The sequence below is a fragment of the Charadrius vociferus genome, unplaced genomic scaffold (assembly GCF_000708025.1).
Source record: "Charadrius vociferus isolate BGI_N301 unplaced genomic scaffold, ASM70802v2 scaffold55, whole genome shotgun sequence".
NCBI classification, from domain to species: domain Eukaryota; kingdom Metazoa; phylum Chordata; class Aves; order Charadriiformes; family Charadriidae; genus Charadrius; species Charadrius vociferus.
In genome coordinates this window covers 4385415-4407209 of record NW_009648444.1, presented here as the reverse complement: position 1 = coordinate 4407209, position 21795 = coordinate 4385415, and the positions used below count along the sequence as shown (strand labels likewise).

Sequence of the window (21795 nt, the reverse complement as noted above, 5' to 3'; positions counted from 1 at the left end):
GGTTTATTATGGCTATGTTAAAATCACAAAACTGTATGCTGTCACTATAGTAAGATGGTGACCTTTAACTGCTGTTGGTATTTAATATTTGCTGTAATACTTGATTTCATTTGTGGTTCCTATTCCCTGCATTACTTCAAAAATAGCTAGACTTGCATTTGCTTTTGCTAGCATCTATTTAAAACCTCACTCCTGTTACTATTAATATCTAGTTTTACACGCCAGCATCACAGAAGTCCAAATGCACCACTGTCCTTATGAAAAATCCTTCATTTTCTTTTGGTCGTTAAAAAGCTACAGGTCAGTTACTATTAGAAGCCCATTTGCTTGCTTGTTTTTTTAAAAAAAAGCAAAAAGGCATCGAACAAATTCACATAATATTCAGGTCTGCTTTTTCTTAGAATGAAGAAACTGCTTACGCATTTTGATTTATAAATCTGTTTTTCTCATATTGCGCTTTCCAAAGCGTCAGTATTGCTAATCCAGACCCCTACGTCCTCAAACACCGATACAGGGTAACGCAATGTTTTCTGAAGTCTGCCAAGTGCCAAGTGGTGACAAAGCAAAATGAAGACCTGAGCAGCTGCAAATATTGAGAAAGAGCTGTCTAACTGAATTTCATTATTTTGATAGAGCCAGAACATGACTTTTCAAGATGCTCATTTGAATGGTGAGTTCCCCACAGCAACAGAACAAACTCAATGCCCCATAGCTGAAAACTGCATATTGAAGCATTCTGTACAAACAGCACTGCTGGTCATGAGGCAGAGTTTGGAGAGAGGAAAAAATACACTCAGTGGAGGCTTAGGTATGGACACAGACATCACTCCCTGTGGGCCAGGTCTGATTGCAGCACTCTTGAGGTGAGGCTTAGGATGCAAGTGACACGCACAACTCACCTTTAGCCAGTGGCTTGGCTGTGCATCACCCTCCCCTGTCCCCTGCGGCAGAAACAGGGGGTGTCTTATTCACCCAAACAGCAGGAGCTGGGGCACACAGGCACCAGCTGAAGGACAAAGATGGACTTGGGTACTTTGATGCACATAGCTGAAAGTTTGAGTTGAAAACCAAGATCTTCACACTGCGGCTTGTGAAGACAAAAACATTTCATCGACCTCAGAAGATGTGAGGAAATCTCATTAGTTTTATTAGGTCATATAAAGATATGAGACTTATAGTTTGGACTCTGGAAAATGTGCAGCAACAGTAATACTTTGACCCCAGTACATATGCCAGCATGGCCTGAAGCGTACATTAGGGGCTGATCCTGCAACCTCTGCATGTAATGGACTTTGGTGGGCACAACACTTCTTTCACTGGTGTAATTTGACTTCAAGGAAATCAGTGCTGATTTACTCTGGGCATAACTGAGGTGAGGCTTAGGCCTCCTGTTTTTAAGACATTTGAAGAATATACCAAGTATGCATTATAGGTATGTATATAGATATATATATGTATACACACATGGAAATATATGTACGCTATTTCTCTACATCATGGCTACATCCTTAGTTCTATAATTGGCACTACTATACTGGTGTCCAAAGAGATACACTGATTTAACTCAGCAGGGGATCTGGGGATATTCTAGTGTCTAAGGGGGGCCTTTTTTAAGTAGCATCATTTCAAGGAAGAAATACATTTCCTCTGTCCCCAGATAATAAGAAGAGCACAATTTCTCTTCTCCAGGTTTCAGACCAACATCAACTCCTCCCCATGAGTGAAGTGTGAGTGCTGCATTTCCAAATCAGGATCCAGACCTCTGGTCTTGCTCTAGCCAGAGTTGGTTTTGCACACAGAGAGTGTCCTTATTATTTTATTTAAAAAAAAAAAAAAGGCACAGAAAGCCTGGCAAGCTCCTCGTTTACCAAATGCAGCAAAAGGATCAGCTGGAGTCCTCTGCCTCAGTCCCTTGAATTCAGGAGCATGTCACAGCCTACACTGGGGAAGCAGCATAAATAACAACAAACTGAGGAGCAGCAGTAGCAGTCCCCAGGGTTTCCTACTAATCTCCTCCCTGCGACATGCATGCACACACACAACACATGAAGAGCTCCGGGGAGACTTCCACAAGGTGCAGAGAGATGAGCGTGAGTGAGAGGCATTGTCATGGACCTGTTGTTTCCCACTGCTGGGCGATGTTTGACATCCACAGTGCTCAGCTTCTCTTTACCGCAAGGCAACGGAGGCACTGATACCACCCAAGGTGAAGACTGTTCTCACCTTACAATCCCTTACTAATACAGAGGAGCTGGTGGCAGAAATGTACCATCGGGAGCGGCTAAACACAGCCAGGGGCAGCACTGGTTCAGTTGAGGTATTTGTAGCTCACGGTCTTGTTAAAGCAACCTCTTGAAGTGGGGTGAAGGAGCGTGATTATGGCTCATGAGTGTGCCTTCTCTACGAGCAGGACCAGATCCTCCTTCCCTACGGATCCAGCCAGAGAGGCCTCATGTGCTGGGGGAGAGGGTGCCCCCTTGCTGGCTGTAACACCCAGGGGGTGCAGAGGAACATGGGGAGGGGGGTGTGTGCGACCTACTGCCCCACCATCACCTGAAGGACAATGGGTCCTTTATCGAGCCCTGTGGCCATGAGGCTTAGTGCAAGATGGCCTGGGATTTACGTTCAGAGGAAGCAGGGAAGCGCACGAGTTAGTCAACTAGGGGGCTTATCAGGGGAGGTGGTGAAGTGTGAGTGAGAAAAGGGGAAAATAGCAGTGAAAAAGAGGGCTTGGTTGGCCCTGCTCCCAGACCTAGCCAAGCAGGCATACACCAAGGTGGGACAGAATGGCAAGTTTATCTCATCCTTTCAGTCTCTAACCTCTGCTGCTGCAATGATGGCGCTGGGGCTGCTGAAAGAAAGAGGATTTATTTGGTATGATACAACATAGCAGGAACTGACATTGTGTCTGAGTCTCTACAACAAAGTAGTATCACTTTTTGGGATGGCACTGTTAATTCCCATGTACTTCTGCTTCCAGGAAGACCCTCAAAAAGCATCTGCCTCGGGGTTGCTCACAGAGATGACGCAAGACAGTGGAGAGAGTGGTCAGGGTCTGGTCCTCAGCAGCAACAGACCCAAACACCCTTTTGTTCAGACAGGGGAGGAGTGCCAGGAGCTCCTGGTTCTGCCAGGACTGGAGAGGGGCTCCCCCACTCAGAAATGTGGCTGTGTGGGCTCAGTATTCAAAAATGAAAGCTGAGGCAATCGATAAAATGGGGTAGAAACCACCAGTTACCTTAGTTCTTAATAATTAACTGGAAGTCCTTTGATGAACTTAGTACCTGAGTGTGGAATTTGGAATCTGACCTTTACTACATGTAGATAAACAGTGTGGCTGACCCGGCAGCGCTCTCTGCAAGTGCCCCTCCACTCTCGGCAGCTCACTTCTTGGAGGCTCTCACACTTCATGCTGCAGTCAGGAGCTCAGGGGAGTCCAGCATGATGCTTCTTACCGTGCTATTCCTTTGCATCATTTCCACCTACTCAGCCTCTGTTAAAGGTAGGTCCATACCGGGCTTGGTTCAGCTTTTGGCTCAGCAAGGGCATAACCAGTGTGTATATGCAGATCTGTCTTGCAGGAAAACCGATCATCTTTACTTGTCTGTCTTTGGGTAATGCATAATACATTTAGTAACTACAAAGGCTTAAGTGCTTGTAGCAATCATGTCAGCAGAGGGGATGGAGGAGACAATGTTTTTAGGTGCACAGGGCCAGCGGTGTGAGCAAGGAGACTGGGGATCTTGACCTTGCTTAGTCAGGACATGCTGTGGGGGCACCGCCTTGAAAGGGACTACGCTCAAAAGTTAAACACACAGAAGTGCTGTGGTGGAGCAGAGCCAGGAAGTGCTCAGGGCTCTCCAGGTTTCAACTTCTGAGCAGTTGACTCAGCTACCACCGAAGTCAGTAACAAGCATCCCATCAATTTCATGGGGAGCTTGCTCTGCAATAAGTCATGAAAACCTGGATGTCTGCACAAGCCCTGGAAGCAGGGCTTTACTCAGGTGTCCTGACAAAGGTCAAGGGTATGAAATCTGGAGAGTGCCCACTTCAGCAGTGCCAGTGTATGAAGCAAGGAAAGGTGTCTTTAGGAGTGGCCCTTCATGTACAACTTGACATTAAATTTAGAGGAGCAGCAACCTTAAAACATGACTAGCTGACACCTAGTTTTTAGTTTAATGAGCATGTCTTCATCATGATGAGGAGCCGGGGGGGGGCACACCATCTTAGGTTAAACTGTTAAAAGGCTGTAGAGGTGCTCTCATGGGTGCCTCTTCCTCCTCCCTGCAGAGGATGTGGGACACTGTATCTGTGTGAGCACAAAGCAACAACCTTCCTCCCTACCTCCATACCCCCTTACGACAGGAGTTATAAAGCAGAGAAGTCTGCAGGCAGTTCTTCTGCCTGTGAGTGTATTTCACGAGACTGCCAAGGAACATTTATGGCTAGATACCAACATGCCACATTTCTGGTGTCTGCTTTTCCCAGCTTCTTAATTTCAATTAAGCAAAGCTCCTTCTTGATGTGAAGTAATATTTGTTTGTCACTTTACATCCCCAAGGTACTGAGCAAGCATTTTCTCATTAATTAGTCCTCCTTTCAGCTCTGCCAGGTCTCATGTCTCTCTCGTGCAGAGAGATTGAGAGCTAAATTACTGGCCCAAAGGCCACTTAGTGCCTCAGTGACAGAGCTGGGATTAGGATGAGCATTTTACCTTTCTACCAGGCCATGCTGCCTTTTGGAAATATTGAAAGAATATACTTTTCTTTTAAGTCAGCTGTATCAGCACAGATGAAACTTTCCTACTGCAGTTTCACTTGAAAAATGTTTTCAAAGAAGTGGATGGGTTTTGCTTTTTAAAGATATCAGGTATCAGAAACAGTGGCAAATATAATTTATGAAGGTAGAGCCAGCAAGTAGTTAGAGACGCAAATGCTGTGCATGCCATATGTATTAATAAAAGGCACAGGACTTGACAGCTGTCTCTACTCATGCAGTGTAACCTTCTGTATTATACAGTATCATGATTTAATTATAGACTTGGCATGTTACCCTTAATGACAGACACTTAACATTACTAGTCAAACTATATGTTATGCACTCCACCTTGAAAGCAGGCACTTCTGACCCCAAGAGAACATGGCTGATTGCAGTCTTTATGTCCATCTCTCCTCTCTTCTCACTCAGTGAGACATTTGCCATCAGCTGAAATGGCAATGGCTAGACGGGCAGCAAGTATCCCAGTGCTGTGCTGAATACAAAGGAAAGAGCTTCTAAAGGCAGGGTGGTTTTTTTTAAGAAAAGTTTCTATCAGAAAGGTGTAGAAATGTTCCTTTTTGAATAGTTCTTTTTGAAAGATGGCATGAAAATTTACTTATGCTGTTTTGAATACTGGTTCTGGGCACTGACACTGTGTCTCTGTCCCTCAACCACCAATATCTCCCTTGCCTCTCAAACTGACCGCACTCTCTGATTGTCTCTCTTGGCTTCCCCATATCTGCCGCAGTAAGTGCTAACTTCTTGGGACTGCCTTGAATCCTGCCTCATTCCTGCCGCTTTTCTTGTCATGATCCACATTGGCTCACCCTTTTCCATCAGTGACACCAGTCTTGCAACTAAAGGCATCTTCTGCCCTGGCTCCTGCAGTGTTTTCCACGTATGAAATGGTGAAAGCTTTCAGAACCTAATATTCTTCTAGCTCCCAGAAATACTTTGCAACTATTCATCTCTTCCACGACACTTGCAAGAAGCTGCTGCGTCATTTGCTCATCTGTTTCCTTCAGGAGGGAACAGCTCTTTTGTATGTGGGAACAAGCACATGCCAAAAGGGAGGAAGAGGGAAGGAACTCTTGCAAAAAGGAAAAAAAAGATCTATGGGTTGAGCTGTGGGAAAAGAAAGAGGATGGGTGAAAGGCGATTTAACTGAAAAGAGAGAGGGAGCAAAACCACAAACATCCACCTTAACTAATAAGACATGTCTCTCAGCACCCGGATCATTTTTCTTGGATGTTCTTTCCTCCCACCTTAATCTTAAGATGGGACTGTGTCACCCTCTGCGTTTAGAAAGCACCTAGTGGGTGGCACTTGTAAAATCTCAGCTGATATTAAACAATTGGCACTGCCATTTCTGCTGCAAATGAAGGACATTTCGAACTAGGAAGCGACCTGCTCCGAGGTACTGCAAGGAACCAAGGGTGACCCTGAAAGGTGCAGCCATCTCTGGGCAGGCACGGAGCACCCTCTGCTCTCAAGGGCAGCTTCAATGTAGCTTCAAAGCTGATAGGATTGTGGGGAATTGGGGAAATGGCTAGGAAATTCACAGTAAACCTGAAGGAAGGGTTGTATGCCTCTTGGTGACTTATTTTTGAAGCAGACACACAAGACATGCAAAACCAGAAGAGCTCCATACTGCTAACATTAATGCTTCCAGCCTCCCTGCAAAAAAATCAATATTCACAGCTTTGAGCTCTCACATGCAAACAGATTGCTCTCCTGGGGATTACCAAACTTGCTGTGCTACATCTCCAGCTGGCATAAACCATAAGCCAGTTTAGTTCTGTGTGGCTTTGCCAATTTATGCAGCTTGCAGACCAGACTTGGTGGGGTCGCTGTTTTCCTCAGGAAAAGGTCATTTGAAGCTTACCATAATCTACTGCTATGACATCTGAGTAAACAGGGGAAGGAAGCAAGCAAAACCTTAAAAAGGGGGAAGGGGGGGGTGGTGGTGGTGTTGGACTCTTTGAGGACTGCAGAATATATCCATATATATCCAACAGCCATCTTGGAATTACACTGTCCACCTACCTAATTGGATTTAAAATCTGAGAATGCAATAAGAAAAGGCTTTAATTTTCCTTTTTACCAATGCAGTGATTTGAAATTTATTTAGCAGAGTCAAATAAAACACTGAGGGACATGACATAAATCATGATAGCCTGTTGATTCTCTGCAAGGGACTTTGAACACACTGATGATATTACAGCATGCTTAAGAATTTGTCTTGTTTTGATGGATTTTTCTTCTTTTTTTTTTTTTCCTGCGCTTGTCATAAGACTGACATGCATCTCCCTGAGGACAGCACTTTGCTTTTCTTAGATTGAGTCTGTTTTGAACTTTTTGTTTCTGCTCTGCACCTCCTGAACTCCATGAAGAAATTCCCAATGGATTTAGTGGTGCAGCATATGGGTCCGAGAGGCTGGTGCCGTGCTGCTTACAGATAGCACCTAAGGTCACTGTATGTGTATTTACTTTGCAGATGCAACAGCACTTTGTGTACAGCCAGCTTCTCCTCCCTTCCCTTCCCTTCCCTCTACAAACTGACTTCATCAGTTTTTCTTGTGTGGAAGAGACCTTTGTAGCCATCTGCGCCAGAGGAGGGAAGCCCTTGGGAAGCCAGTGAAAAGGGATGTTATTTTTACCCTTCATGACAAAATATTTAAAGGTTATTCAAGAAGAAATTGATTTTCCTTAGCCACAGATTTTAGGGGCACAGTCTTAATTCCTGTGCCTGAGGCTGGGTAGAGAGTTGTGACTCTGGTGCCACACATTCCTCACATGGAGGTCCGTGAGAGAAGAGAAAGAGAAGATAGGAAAGGGTGTGGTAGTAAGTAGTTTTATAAAGGAAAAACAAAAGCCATTTATATACTACAGATGTCATTTACACTAACAAGAGCACAACTGAATCCCTAGGGAACAGTCTATCCGAGTTGTTAATGCAGATGGAAATGGCACCATAAATTGGGTATGCAAGTTGCATTTATGCTAGAATTTGGCTTTTATATCCCTTAAAATACATCAATTAATAGCCAAGGCACAGCTACAGAGACAATTATTTGGTTTAACAAACAAGGGCTTAATTATTTAACCTAAAAAATATTCTCCCAATGTCTTCATTACATTCACGTCACCCCTGGGCAAGGCTCTCAATGGAAGAATTCCCAATAAACATGCAAGAGATGCAGAGATCAATTTCTGTTGGCTTCAACAAGTTACATCTGTGCATTTCAAATTGCTAAGCACGCAAATTGTATGATTAATTACAGTATTTTGAGTTGCAAATAATTTTGGATTAATTTCTAATGCAAACATAGCCAAAGTAAAGAATTTTACTTTCTTTTATTTATGTAAGCATAGGCTAGAACAAAGGATTTTGTGGACATTCTTATCTTAAATATATGAGATTAGTGTCGAGTTAATCACAAAAAAAACCCCAGGTATGCCAGTGGGACAGCCTCTGTAATCAAGGGTAGCAGAATCAGTCTCAGAAAGCTTTTGTTGGCAATTAAATTATTGATTTTTCTAAATGTATTTTTTAGAGAAAATGACAGATTATGTTAATTAGTCAATTCTAAAACACTGTTTGCTTTTGCTTTCCAAACAGGGCACACTACTGGACCAAGCTTAAATAATGACAAGCTATATAAATTTGCTTACTCAGCTGAAGTGTATGTTGATCGGGTGAAAGCATCACTGCAGAAAAGTGCAGGCTACCGGCTTTCTTCTAGTGTGGATGTCAATCTCTTATGGAGAAATCCTGAAAATGATGATGACCAGTTGATCAAAGTTACGGTAATTAATGCCATCAGACAACTTAAAACGTGCCCAATCTTTTCTGCGTTTATATGACTGCTAATTTAATCTTGAAGAACTTGTTTTCAGAAGATAATCTAAATCATTTACTCTTTTCTAGTCCCATTAGCTAAAACTAGCTTTTTCAATAAGCTGATTGCTACAGAATAAGACTTCGCAACAATATATCTAACATCATAAACCAGAATTTTAGAATATCTCCTATATTTTGAAATTGCTTCGTACAGCTTCTATAGCTTCAAACAACTGGTGTGCAAGCACCTACCTGAGGTTGTCTGAAGCCCTTGGTTGTAGCTGCAAATCATGACATTTGCTAAATACAAACTGCGTTTGGTACTTAGCTTTACAGTGAGTTTTTATGCCACTTATTTCCCCAGTGTTGAGTGCTGGTTTCTTGGGAAAACATAGACATAGTAATCATGGAAGATTAATGATCAGAACCAGAAATTAAGAAATAGAAAAGATGTATTAGGTGATTTCGTCTATCCAGCCTACCCCAGACCAATGCTAGACTGCTCTCTATATGAATTTTCTCTGCTTTTACTTTGCTAGATAAGAGATGTTCAAGTTGAAAATGTGAATGAACGTCCAGCTGCTAAAAACATCTTCAAAGGAAAAAGCACAGAGAAAATAATTGGGAAAGAATATCTGGAAGCTTTACAGAGGCCCATAGTTCTGGAGCTAGTCCGTGGAAAGGTAAGACCCTGTCTCTTAAAATTCCATCCCTGAGAAAACCTGAGACAAATCTTTTCTTGCAGGCTTGGAGAATTTACCAATTCACTATCATCTCAGTGGTCTTAATATGTCATCATGTCCTTTCTTTCTGTACAAAATACAATAGTTTAGAACAGACTGTAGTTTACCTGTACAAGGGGCCCTTCCAGCCCAAGACTCTTGTGCATTGGGAACACCATACAGTATCAAAGCAGCAGATTGGCCACAAATATCTAGGCCACATGCAGATGTATGCATGCTCGCTCTGCAAGGTTTGTGCTGTTGACTTCAGTGAGGCCAGGAGACCTTTATCCAAGGTCTGAAGGCAGAAAAGGAGATACAGTTTGCAATGAAGGAGATTATACCAAGTCTGTGGGGAACAGTGTTAATCACTTTAAACCCTTAGCAAATACTTTAGTGTGACTGCTTTTCCCACCTCTCTGGCTTGCTGGTTTACTTCAGTGTCACCTGCAGTTTCAGTGGTTCCAAGTTAATGAGCTTGAGACTGAAACAGCTTTTCACATTGTTCCTCTACTGGGAACTGTCTTCAAAAATCAGAATAGAAGGTACAGTAAGCAGGTGTGTCTTGGTGTGTGCCTGGGTTTTGTAGCTTGCCCTGAGACAGCAACAAAGCACTGTCCCACCACAGATGCATCCATGTCCAATTGTAGCTCTCAGAGTCCCAGTCTTGCTCAGAAAGGGTATGAAGTAAATCCATCTCCCTCTCTTTTTCCCTGAGGAGCTGCTTACTTGTCCCCTTACGCTCAGCCTACTGCTCTGCCCAGGGAGCAGCCAGGCTTGAGCCATGGCTGCTCCTGCCTCCTCTCCACACTTCTTCACCCTCTTCTTCACTGGCTGGTGGCTGGGAGCATTAGGCCGAGAGCCTTGCTCTCCCCTCCACAACCCAAGCAAGTGGGCAGGTGGAATGTGGGCAGAGGGGCAGTGAGAAAGGAGGAAGGTTGAAGGTCACGCTCCCTTTTCTCTTCTGCAGAGTGGAGTGAGGGCTGTGACACCCTATCCTGTCAGGATCTTTACCTCCTGCTGTAAATAGGCACTGAGCACATACCCTGGCTGCCAGCTCAGCCTACTGAATTGCAGCTGCCATCAGGCCTGCTCAGTAACTTTCAGACTCAGCCATGTCATCAGTTTTACACAACATAAAAGAACCAGGACAGCACTGTCTCCCAACTGTACACATCCCTAAATGAGGATAGAGGTATCAGAAGAACACAGTCAAAATACATCTGTTCCTAATACATTAAGCAGTTCACTCACTAAGACTGAGATATAGTATTAAAAACTTGGGCTTTTTCTCAGGTAATAGCATCTGTACACTCCTTTTATGATTTCTTTGTGGTGTGATACTTTCATCCCTGGCATAGTGATTTCACTTTCCAGGGTTGCTCCGAGATAACACGCTGATTGTACCTACAATTCCTGAAAAAAAGTGCACTTTTAAATCACCTTGAATGCAAAGTGGAGGTGCAAAGTCTTGTTACCAGAGGAGAGGCTTAAGCACAACAGTTGACCCATGAAGTGCAAAGGTTGTGATGTGTTTGACACGTCATTTGAGTTGTTCTAACTGTGATTTAGCTATGATTCATTCTGGGTTTTTGCAACCTGTGATTAAAGTGCAACAGATATTATGCCCCCGTGGGGTGGGATTATCCAAGGATTATGCAGAAAAATGAGTCACTTATGAAATTGTGTCAAGTTTCCCATTTCTCTTCTAAATTCTCTCTGATTAACAGGAAAAATGCTCACTGCACTGAAAATACTTGGTACAGCTGAAGCCTGAAACATTTGTACTGTTATTGGCATGCCCTGCAGCCCCTGGAGTTTGCTTAAATAAGGGCAACAGGCCAAATTCAGCTTCCAGATCAGAAAAAAGTACAGGGAGTTTTTCTAGAGAGGATCCTCACTATTCCTTTCTAATTTAACCAGATTTGTTATATACTTGTGTTTTATTCCCACAGGTCAAAAACTTCTACTCATATCAAAATGAACCTGTTTTTACTCAAAATATTAAGAGAGGTCTGGCTAGCCTGTTCCAGCTACAGCTGCACTCTGGTGCTGCCCGTGAGGTATGATGCTATATCTGGCAAGATAATCATTATCAAAGAAAGAGGCAGAGCCCAGTCTGCTCTGAAAGGCAGACCTGTGGCTCCCACTGACTTCAGAAGGAACGAACTGTGACAGAAAACAGCCCTTTGATTGCATTCAAGTTTGGGGATGTAAAGACAGTCTTCAGAATATTTGGTGACACAAGTCAAGTTGCTGCAATTAACATAAAGAATTGGTGAAATCCATTTGATTTAAAATGCTCCTATCAATTTGGCAGAATCTGGTATTATAACAACTTAAACCAGGTCACTATAAAAGAGATTATGCTGATGTTTAAATTTGGTTGATTCCTAACCTCAATTCAATGCATTAGGCCATTTTAAATCAGAGTATCCACACAAAGTTAGCAATGGTGTAGCCACATCCATTTAACCTGTGTTACATTTGTATCTGTCCACATGAATAAAGCTGGAATTTAACTCAGATTCCTAAGTATAGTGCCAACTGCCAGGTGTTTCATAACTTTTTTTGTTTAAACAAATATTGTTACTTTCCTTCATAGCTGTCTAATGAAAAGCACCCCTACCTATCCAAAGCAGGTGGTTAGAAACACAGATACCTTCAAAACGGGTAAATAAACCCAAACAGGGCAGCATCTTGTGTAAAAGATTCCAATAGTGGAGAAAATGGTTCACCTCTGGAAGGTGTTCCAGGGTCCCAAAGATAAATTCAAGCTACTGTTCTAATCTAACTCTGTTTTTCAAGGTGGACATATCTGGCAAATGCAATACTACTTACCATGTGCGGCAAGATCAAGTGACTAAAGTAAAAGCCCTGGACACCTGTGAAATAGAAAAACAAGGATTTACCAGCCACAACGAGGTATGATTTCTTTAACAAAATAAAAACTGTTCTGCCTATTTAAAAATATATTCTTAATAGCTATTACTCATTTTCTCAGAAGTCCTTTCTTGCATTACAGAAAGCAAATTCTACATGTAGATTTTGTAGTATTACTAGTAGAAATTTCAAACGTAGTACCCATGGGGACAACAAGGAATGGATTCTCCTCTTGTGCAAACCACCTTGGCTCAGCTGACATTAAGTGCAACACACCAATTCTCCTAAGTTTTGAATCTCATCCATAAAATATTTTTAGCTTCTATTCAGATTTACAACACTTTTATCCTGGCTGTACTGAATTTTTAATCAATGTGAGGGTTCTTTTTTTTTGGAGGAAAACACTATATACAGTCACAGTCATAGTGACAACAGTAACCTTTTTCCCAGCTGCTAAGTCACAGCATTTAGTCACAAGATAAATGCTGGGCAAGATGCTGACTCCTGAATGGAGCCCTGTCAGGCTTGCCTGAAAGGTCGAAGGCTTCCCTAATGCACAGGTGTAAAGTAGATGTGCTGTAGAGGTAACTGAAACCCTTAGTGGGCCCTCACTACTAGTAAATGCCTTTCTAAGTGGTTATTACTCAGTGCAGGCTGGACACATGCTGAAGGCACTGGGATTCTCCACATCAGAAAGTGATCTTTCTCAGGTCAGAGGAGTACAAAGGTAGCACACGCTATCTTAATAAACCAGCTTAATCCTATGACAGAGTTCCCGATTTTCACACTTGCCACAAAGACTTTGTCTTGTTTACAAACAGATCAACCAAGGTGGCTGGCTTTGCTTCCCAGGAATGACCACCATAATCTTACTTACAAAACATTTCCCTGTAAAGGCTTCTTATCTTATTTGAAGCGTAATTTTATCTACATGTAGTACTGGGCATTTTCTCAGTTACAGCCTGCTCATAACTTTCTCCCATCCTCCCTCCTCTTTTGTTTCTGGTATGTATTGAATTTGAAACACATGGTGCAGAAGCGAGTGACTTCTTGTTGAAGAAGGAATTCTTGAGAACCTGGAAGATCCTTGGTTTGTAGGCTTAGCTTGAGATGTTGTTAACCCACATGCACATTCCTCATTTGGCTCTATTTTGTTATGAGTTTTGACCCAATCTGGAACTGTGAGCTCTTTTCCTATTCTGTTTTTTTATTGATCAGTCCTTTTTCTGGTTTATTTTTTAATTATTTTCAGATTTTAGATGTGAGTACAAAAGCCACATCTGCCACGATTTATGTGCTGGAAGACAGTTTTATTAAATCCATTAAGGCAGAAGAAAATTATGTTTTGCTTCTGAATTCCCGACGAAAAACAGGTGCCAAAATAGTTTCAAAGTAAGTGGGGCGATTTGACTGTCATTGATAGTAGCAGGACTAGTGGTTCAAGTCAGGTTATATGTGTATGTCTTATAGCATCAAGATCTGAAGCTCTAAACTCTCCAGGTGAAGATTAAGGTTTCTTTTGTATCTGTACGGTACCTCGTCCAACTCTACCATACTGCAAATAATAATAATGTCTTTCATAAGAAACTAAATGGAAACAGCTGAAATTGGCCACAATATTTTAAGCAATTCATTACTTCTGTAGATGTTGCGTGTCTGCGTCCTCTCATTTCTTAAGAAATACTTCAAATGGATCTCAATTTCTTCTATGTGAAAGTTCAGAAGTATGGAAAACAAAATCTGCTGCATAGAAAGTAAACAACAGCAAAACCTAGATCTGTGTTAGACTCCAGACTCTAAAATGCTGAAAGTTTGGAGATATACAAGATAAATGATTCAGGCATCTCCTTAGTATTACGATATTAAAACATGTACATTCAAAATCTCGTTTTTCAGATCTTCTTATGAAGAAATATATGAAACATTTCATAATGTATATGGTTACTGAAGGCTGTTTACCAGGTGCTATAAATTCATACTTCAGAAAGTCTATTATTTAGGTATTTTATACCACACACCTCTAGCAGTAATTCTGCTGGTATCAGATACTTCTGTTACCGTAAAAAAGCCATCGACTTGACATGTTCTGAACATTTTAAAATGAGACCTCAACACGTCTGTGTTCTGTGTTTTTGGTCTGTGGAGGGCTTTTCATTTCCTCTTGCTGTGATTTCTGCATTTCTGCTCTAATGGCTGAGCTCTAACAGTGTCTTCACTGTATGGATACACAGGCAGAGACTGGAACTGAAGTCAGTACAAGCCGGCCCCGGACTGATCGCTGAGAAGCAAGTTGCCAATGTTATCAAGACCTTGGACTCCAGTTACGTTGCCGTGACACTAGTAGCAGAGACAGTCAAATCCGAATGCAAAAAGTGTCCTTCAGTAAGTAAACACAGGCTTGTTGGATGTCATGTTGGTTAGCTGAGCAGAACAAGTGTGAGAGTAGTTTCTGTCCAAGCAGCCCACTAGGAGAGGTCTAATATAGCAATGTAAAATACGCCCCAGAGTGGGGAGCATGGTGGTGATGCAAAGGTGCTCCACCACACAAGGATGTTTTAAGATTTACCTCTAAAAGTACCAAACTTTTTGCTGTCTTTCAAAAACTGAGGCCAGTATTTCTCAAGACCATGAGAAAATACAACACCCTTTTGTTTTTTCTCATCTTTGCCAACCTTGAGTTGGCAGGAACTTACTTCTTCTGGGTAATGGAGTGGGAAATTACTTTTAAGATGGCTGGCCAGCGTTTATAAACAATTCTGTCATGGAGGAGCTGAACTGCTACTAGAAATTAACGGTAGTTAGCCATGCCTTAGGCAGACTAAACATTTGTTGGTAATATATCTAGCCTCTTCTTACTGCCTGACTGTGAAGGTAGTCTTTTATTTAAAAGACTTCATGGATATTTTATAAGTATAAAATGGGGCTTTAGTATTCTTGGCAAGCCCAATACTGTTCTGATTTTCCCCCGGAAAAAAAACCACATTGTTTTTTTTCTATTTAAGACATCTAAAGACTACTAAGGGCTTGGTACTGTAAATGCATCATCTTTTGTTTTACTGATGCTATTCATCATAAACTAATATAAAATGCTACAGTGATTGTTAGCAAACCATTTTAATGCTATAACCATTGTGGACTGAATTTAGCAGTGAATGGGAACATTAATTTAAATATTATTATCCTCTGCCAGTTTTTGATAAGAAAGATAAGGCTTCTATTCAGCACACATCATTTTAATCCTCCCACTATGTTCCTGATGAACACAAATACCTTACTATATTGGAATTTGTGCTAGTTATTTGGAAGTAGCATTGCACTGTAATAATTTATCTTGTCTAATGCTTGTTGAGCTGCAGAGAAGACAAAAAATATATTGAGGGAAATGAAATGGCAATGATGTGGCATGCGTGCTGGAGCAGTTCTGAGCAGGGAACATCAAGGGATCTTAAACAGAGCAGGGACAGGTGCTTTTTCCCTGACTCTGCCCATCAGGGTTTGTGCTGACCAATTTGTCACTTGGAACCGAGTTTGTCATAATAGTTATAGAGATAATTTCCAGACCAAGATAACAAACATAGGGTATAATTCCAGAGCACCGCCTGGGGACTGAGCTATGTCATTATAAACCTAATGGCACGATGAGAATGAAGTCCTGCTTTCTCACTGTATTTTACAGTAACTGCTATGAAAAGATAGTGTCTATAAACAGAACACTGTATCCAAAGCAGCAACATAACATTTGGTACTTATATATCATAGTATACGTTAATGCCATGCTGACATGGTATGCCCTATAGTTTTACATTTTCAAAACCCTTTTAAAATCGAAACAGGTCTTATCTCTATCTTTATGAATTTGGTAAAATAGCCATTACAATCCCCACTTCACAGATGGCAGCACTAGCTTCTGTGAGGTTATGGCCAATATTTACATTTAAATTTAGGCCTAAGCTTTCTCTGTTTAGACATCATAAAGCATGCTCTTTTCGGATGAGCTCATGGTTCTTACCTTTTTTTGATGCTCATGGGTCCTACAGAAATAGATGCTTGCCCCTTCTGAAGTTGAGGTGTTTTTTTCGATCTTGTGCAACCAGCCTTTGTAGGTTGGTAAGGCAGCTGTCAGGCACTGACACTCAAAACCAAGTCCTGATCAGTTTAGGACCTCTTGGTTTGGCTTGAATTTTCCTAGAGTGCCCACAAGATCTCTGGTCTGATCTCTCTGTCAGAGAGACGGAGATTTGAGTCTGAGGTTGGCTGAGCTGCCGCGTGGAAGTGCATGCATCTGTGCCTGAATCCTTGGAGTATTCAATCCAAACTGCCTGACATTCACATCAGGAGAATGAGCCCCCTCACAAAAGTCAACTGGGAATGCTGTTTTTTAAAGTCATGGCCGCTGCAGGAGATGGCAGCTGCTCCTTGTAGCAGTTGAATGGTTAGAGACCCTCCCAAAAAGGAAGACTTGGTCTCCACTCTCTTTTGCTTGAGCTGGCTCCAGCTCATGTCTCCCATCTTGCTCATCTCTAGGGTATGGGCTAAGCTGACTAAGAGCATCCCACGTAGATGGGCTCTGCACAGGAGAAAATACAGGTTAGAGATTTTTTTTTGTCAGGCTACAGTGCAACTTTAACAGGGGGAATAGAAAGTGCCCCAAATGTTTATCCAACTTCAGCTTATAATAGCCACACTGACCTTGGTGGTAAGCACTTATCACCAGTTGAGGTTAACAGACACATCTGTGCCTCAGAACATGATCTCCTCCCAGCTGGTCATTAATCCTCAGGAAATATCCTATGTCTCAATCATTGTTGCCTAATTATTGTTTGTTACAGTTGATGGAAGTTGCACTCTGTACTTCTGAATGATACTTCTATTTGCCGGCAGGTTCAAGTGTTATTGCCTAATACAAAACCCATGAAGAGGGGAAGTATTTTAGTAAAGGTCAAATGGGCGACAGTGTTATTTCCCACTCGGGAAAACTGCAGTAAACACTGCTGCAAAGAACAGCTGAGTTTTCACCAATAATTTGAGATAATAATAATCTAACTTGATAATTTGAGATAACAGAGGCAAAGGCAAGTAAGAGAGGAAAGGTCAGAATACCTGCACCAGTTTCTTATGGGAGTGTATCTGGAAGGACAGATATATGTGCTTTGCTACCATGTTGGCTCATTCAAGTAAAAAATGTGGTGTGTGGAGTAAATACAGCAACAATACATGAAGGGGCCGATACCTGTTCTAATATCATTTTACCCATAATTTTGTATGATAAACAAAAATCCCTCCCCATCTTATGCAGGTTTATGAATAAGAAATGGGAATTTCTTATAGGACATTTGCTCCTGTTCCACACTAACCACTTATAAAATTACCATCTTCTGAGAAAATATGATTAATTTGTGAATTGGGGATTGTGCATCTCCCACTATAAAAAAAAATGACTTAGGAAAAAATGGAAACAGAAGTCAGACTTTGCATTTACCAGAAAGCACAGTAAATTTGCAAAATGAGAATTCGCCTTATTCCAGTTACAGTATAATCATATTTTGTTCCAAAATAGATTGCATTTAAGGCAATGTACATTATCAGGAAAATACTAAAGTGTTGGAAGAGAGAAAGCTATAGAAAGGTTTCAAAGATATTTGTGCTGGGATATTATAAGTTAAATAATACTTAGCTAAAGGATCAGCAATCTATTGGATTTCAGCTAATTTGAACAATAGCTGGCCCACATATCTGCATTTAGTAAGTCTGATTTTGAGAACTGAAACCACAGCTGAGAGATTTGTCATAATGTGAATTATTTTGCAGCTTTCTGAACACTGGCAGAGCATCAGAGAACATATGTATCCTGAAAAACTTTCCAAAGCTGAAGCAGCAAGAAGCTTTTTGTCCTTCATTCAGAACATCAGAAAAGCTACGAAAGAGGAGATACTGCAGATTATTAGAAGTGAAAGTAAAGAACTTCTGTAAGTCATCATGAACAAGCTTTCAAAAAGTTTAAGTTATTTTAAACTGCAGAAGGGCAAACTGCATGCAAACAGATTCAGTTCTACCGGCGATATCCTAGCAATGCAAAACCAATTCAGTACTGTCTATAGGAAAAGGATTTATTTTTTTTTTTAAAAAAAGCTGTGTTTGTTCTTGTGGTATAATATATTTGCAGCACACTGTTCAGTCACCAAGGCTGTATCTACAGTGCAAGGCAAACATCCTTTGTAGGTTACCCAAAGGTTCTCATCCCACCTGCTTGTTCTGAAACACTCCATAAGTTGTTCTTGACTTGCCCATTTTCTTTCAAATGGAAATACAGCCAAGAAGGGGATGGTTCTTCCCTTGATATTGTTAGAATATTAACAGTTTGGGTATGAACAGCATGATCACCTAGACTTGGGAATTCAAAAGCATTTCCGAGTCCCACCATACAGTCAGGATCTTTCAAACAAATTATAGCAGTTGTTAACAGCAGAGATAAACCTGAGAGTAACTCAGGTAGCATAGACGCCTGTTCCCTAGTTGCCATTGTGTATGTAGAAATAAAACACATTTTTCCATTTACAACCTTGTCCTGTAAACTTTAGGACACTCTGGATAGTTCTGTTTTTCAATACTTTTTGATCCTGTATTTGCATGAATTCAAATATTATTATCCATGGATATGAATAATTTCTGGAGTTCATCTACCATTTTAAGGCAGAAGAATTCAGGGACATGGTTTCTTCCAATGAGAGTGAAAAATTCTGTCTCTTACCTACAATGAAGAGATCTTTCAGAGAATTAGCTTCTTTCTTTCTATACGCAGTGAAGTCTTTTCAGTATTTTCTAGCTCATTAAAATGATATGTTCATTTCCACTTCTTTGTAGTCCGCAGGTAGTGGATGCTGTAACATCTGCTCAGACCCCAGAATCACTGGAAGCCATACTGGAGTTTCTTGACTTTAAGGATGCAAGCACTTCTGTCCTGCAGGAGCGATTCCTGTATGCCTGTGGATTTGCTTCTCACCCCAGTGAAATGCTCCTGAAATCTTTAACTGTAAGTCCAAGGACAAAACAAATAACAGAGTTAATACTCTTGAGCCTTGTCCCTGTCAAAGGGGAAGGGAAGAAGAAACGACTGTTGCTGTTTCCAATTTTCCTTTCTCTATCCATTCCATGGTTTCCTTTAAGTATGCCAGTAGCATATAGCCTGGAAACAAAAAGAATTAGTAGGTCCAGACTGAAAGTCTATTTACTTTGTAAAGTGTTATCAATATCTACTACTTGGAAAACACACATAATTCTGAATGTTAGCAAAACAATTTGAGGGTTGTTTGATTGTTGCCTTATCAAAATCCTGTAACCATTTAATGCTCTTTTTTTTTTAAACATAGTTTCAAAATTAGTCTATTATTTGAGACACTGAATGTAACTCAAGGGGGAAATGGCAGTCAGTTTTTATACGTAATGATAGAGCAGTGCTCTGCTCAGCCTGAGCCCAGGACGTTGTGGTCATCACTGCCTTTGCATTGCACCAATGTTCATGGGAAATCAGGGAAGGCATTCAGCCCACTGCAGACTATGCTTCATCACATTTAGATGGCATTGCTTTTGTGTAACAGGCTACGTTCAAGGGTGATATTGCGAATGAAGAAATCAGAGAAACTCTCGTCATTGTCATGGGAGCACTCATCAGAAAGCTGTGTGACAGAGAAGGCTGCAAGCTTCCGGTGAGTATCTGCTGTTCACTGCTGGCCAAATTCTGGTCTGCAACACATGCAAATAATGCCTGCTGATGTTACCGGGAGAGCACGAGATACACAGGCAGCATATTCTGCCCTGTTTTAAAATAAGCCCTTAAATTCCTATGTCTAATAGAGAGAGGATTATTTTTTTTTATAATTACATCTACCTTTGTCAGATTTAGGCTTTAATTTGGTCTCTTCCCATTTCTGTGGTTTTCTCCCAGTTTGACCTTGTTTGGCACAACTTTTTCTCACTGCCTAGTCTGTCAGGAGAAGCAGTACTTTTGCTCACTTGTGCAAAAGCTTTGCATGTTGTCCTGGTTTCAGCTGGGATATAGTTAATATTTTTTTTCTAGTGGTTGCTGCGTTTCAGATTTGGTATGAAAGGAATGTCAGTAATGCATATTGGTTTAGTTGTTGCAGGTGATGTTTATATTTTTCAAGGACATTTTTAAGCTTCCCATAGAAGCTGATAAGGAGCATAGATGGAACAATGGAATTGCCAATGGAATATTCTATACCATAGATATCATGCTCAATATATAAATAGGGTTAGTCAGGGGGACGGGGTTGCTTGTGATCACTGCTCAGGATGGTGCCAATTCACCAGTTCACCAGGTGGTGAGAGTGGCTTGTGTCTTTTATAGTCTTTTACCGTTGTTATTATTATTATTGTTATTATTGTTGTTATTTTTTCTTTTCCATTATTGTTCTATTAAACTGTCTTTATCTCAATCCATGAGTTTTTTCCCTTTCCCCTCCTTTTCTCCCTCTTCTCTCTGCCCTTCTGGCAGCTGAGGGAGAACTGTGTGAGTGCCTGCGTGGCCCTAGCTGCCGGCTGGGGTTAAACCACAGAATTATCTCCTCAGAGAACCACTGGCGAACTCCAGATCTAATGTCTGCAATCACCTTAGGTTATTTCAGGTCTGTGAAGAAAATTCATTGGTTCAAGTACTCATCTCTGCCCCAGACATGCACAGAACAACCCAGGAGGAAGGCTACCACCTTGACCATGGGCTGAGTAGATGCTGGTGATAGAGGATGAGGATGATCAGGCAAGGCACTGCAGCCTGCTGGATCTGTGCTGTTCGGGAATGCAGCTCACTGCTGAAAAGACATAAAGCACTTGAACGGCCCTTAGGAATCCCTTTTTCCTTCCTCTGTTAATTGCCAAGCACTCTTTTAACACTGTGTTACGAAGCACCAAAGAACTCTTCCCTTGCCTTTTTTGGGGGGGGACATGTTGGCTCCACAAGTAAGACTTGTGAGGCCCCTGAATCAGGGCAGGAGCAGCTACCAAACGATAAATCTATGGACCAGGTATCACTGTGGCTATGGCCACTTTGGTTATGGTGGAAGGAAGTCAATGACATACAGTTTACAAATCACACCTTTGCTAACCCTGTACAATGATGCTTTGAAACAAAAACATGTTAGAACCCAGTCCTGTGCCTCCTTCTTCTGAGAAGGAAAAAGGTGGGTTTATGATCACCATTTAAACATGCTGCTGATTTTCTTTAGGCTGTTGCGGAAGCCAAAAGGCTGATTCTAAGTAGACTGGAGAAGGCTAAGAAAGATGACAATGTGAGGATGTACCTGCTGGCACTGAAGAATGCACTCCTTCCCGAAGGAATTCCACTGCTTCTGAAGTACGCTGAGTCAGGAGAAGGGCCCATCAGCAATCTTGCTGCCACTGCCTTACAGAGATACGATCCTTCTTTTATCACCAAAGAGGTAAGAAAATATACTGCCCAATAAAAGAAGTACAAGAGACTGCATTAAACATCAAGTACAAATTGACAGAGGTCTTTTGTCGGTCCCACTCTTAAATGTGCCCCAAGTATGGGTTTTTTACCTCCAGAAAATTATG

The 21795-nt window shown here is 41.5% G+C and overlaps 1 protein-coding gene across 1 annotated transcript in view; it reads left to right on the top strand.

The window, feature by feature from the left end:
- Positions 1-3367: 3367 nt before the first annotated feature.
- MTTP (microsomal triglyceride transfer protein) overlaps positions 3368-21795 on the top strand; it is a 28450-nt gene continuing 10022 nt past the window's right edge. The window contains exons 1-11 of the mRNA XM_009885512.1: positions 3368-3502; positions 8381-8568; positions 9142-9285; positions 11280-11387; positions 12133-12249; positions 13460-13599; positions 14439-14589; positions 18016-18173; positions 19069-19237; positions 19803-19910; positions 21447-21659. Coding sequence (XP_009883814.1) covers positions 3442-3502; positions 8381-8568; positions 9142-9285; positions 11280-11387; positions 12133-12249; positions 13460-13599; positions 14439-14589; positions 18016-18173; positions 19069-19237; positions 19803-19910; positions 21447-21659 — 1557 coding nt within the window. The 5' untranslated portion in view covers positions 3368-3441. The remainder of the gene's footprint in view (positions 3503-8380; positions 8569-9141; positions 9286-11279; positions 11388-12132; positions 12250-13459; positions 13600-14438; positions 14590-18015; positions 18174-19068; positions 19238-19802; positions 19911-21446; positions 21660-21795) is intronic.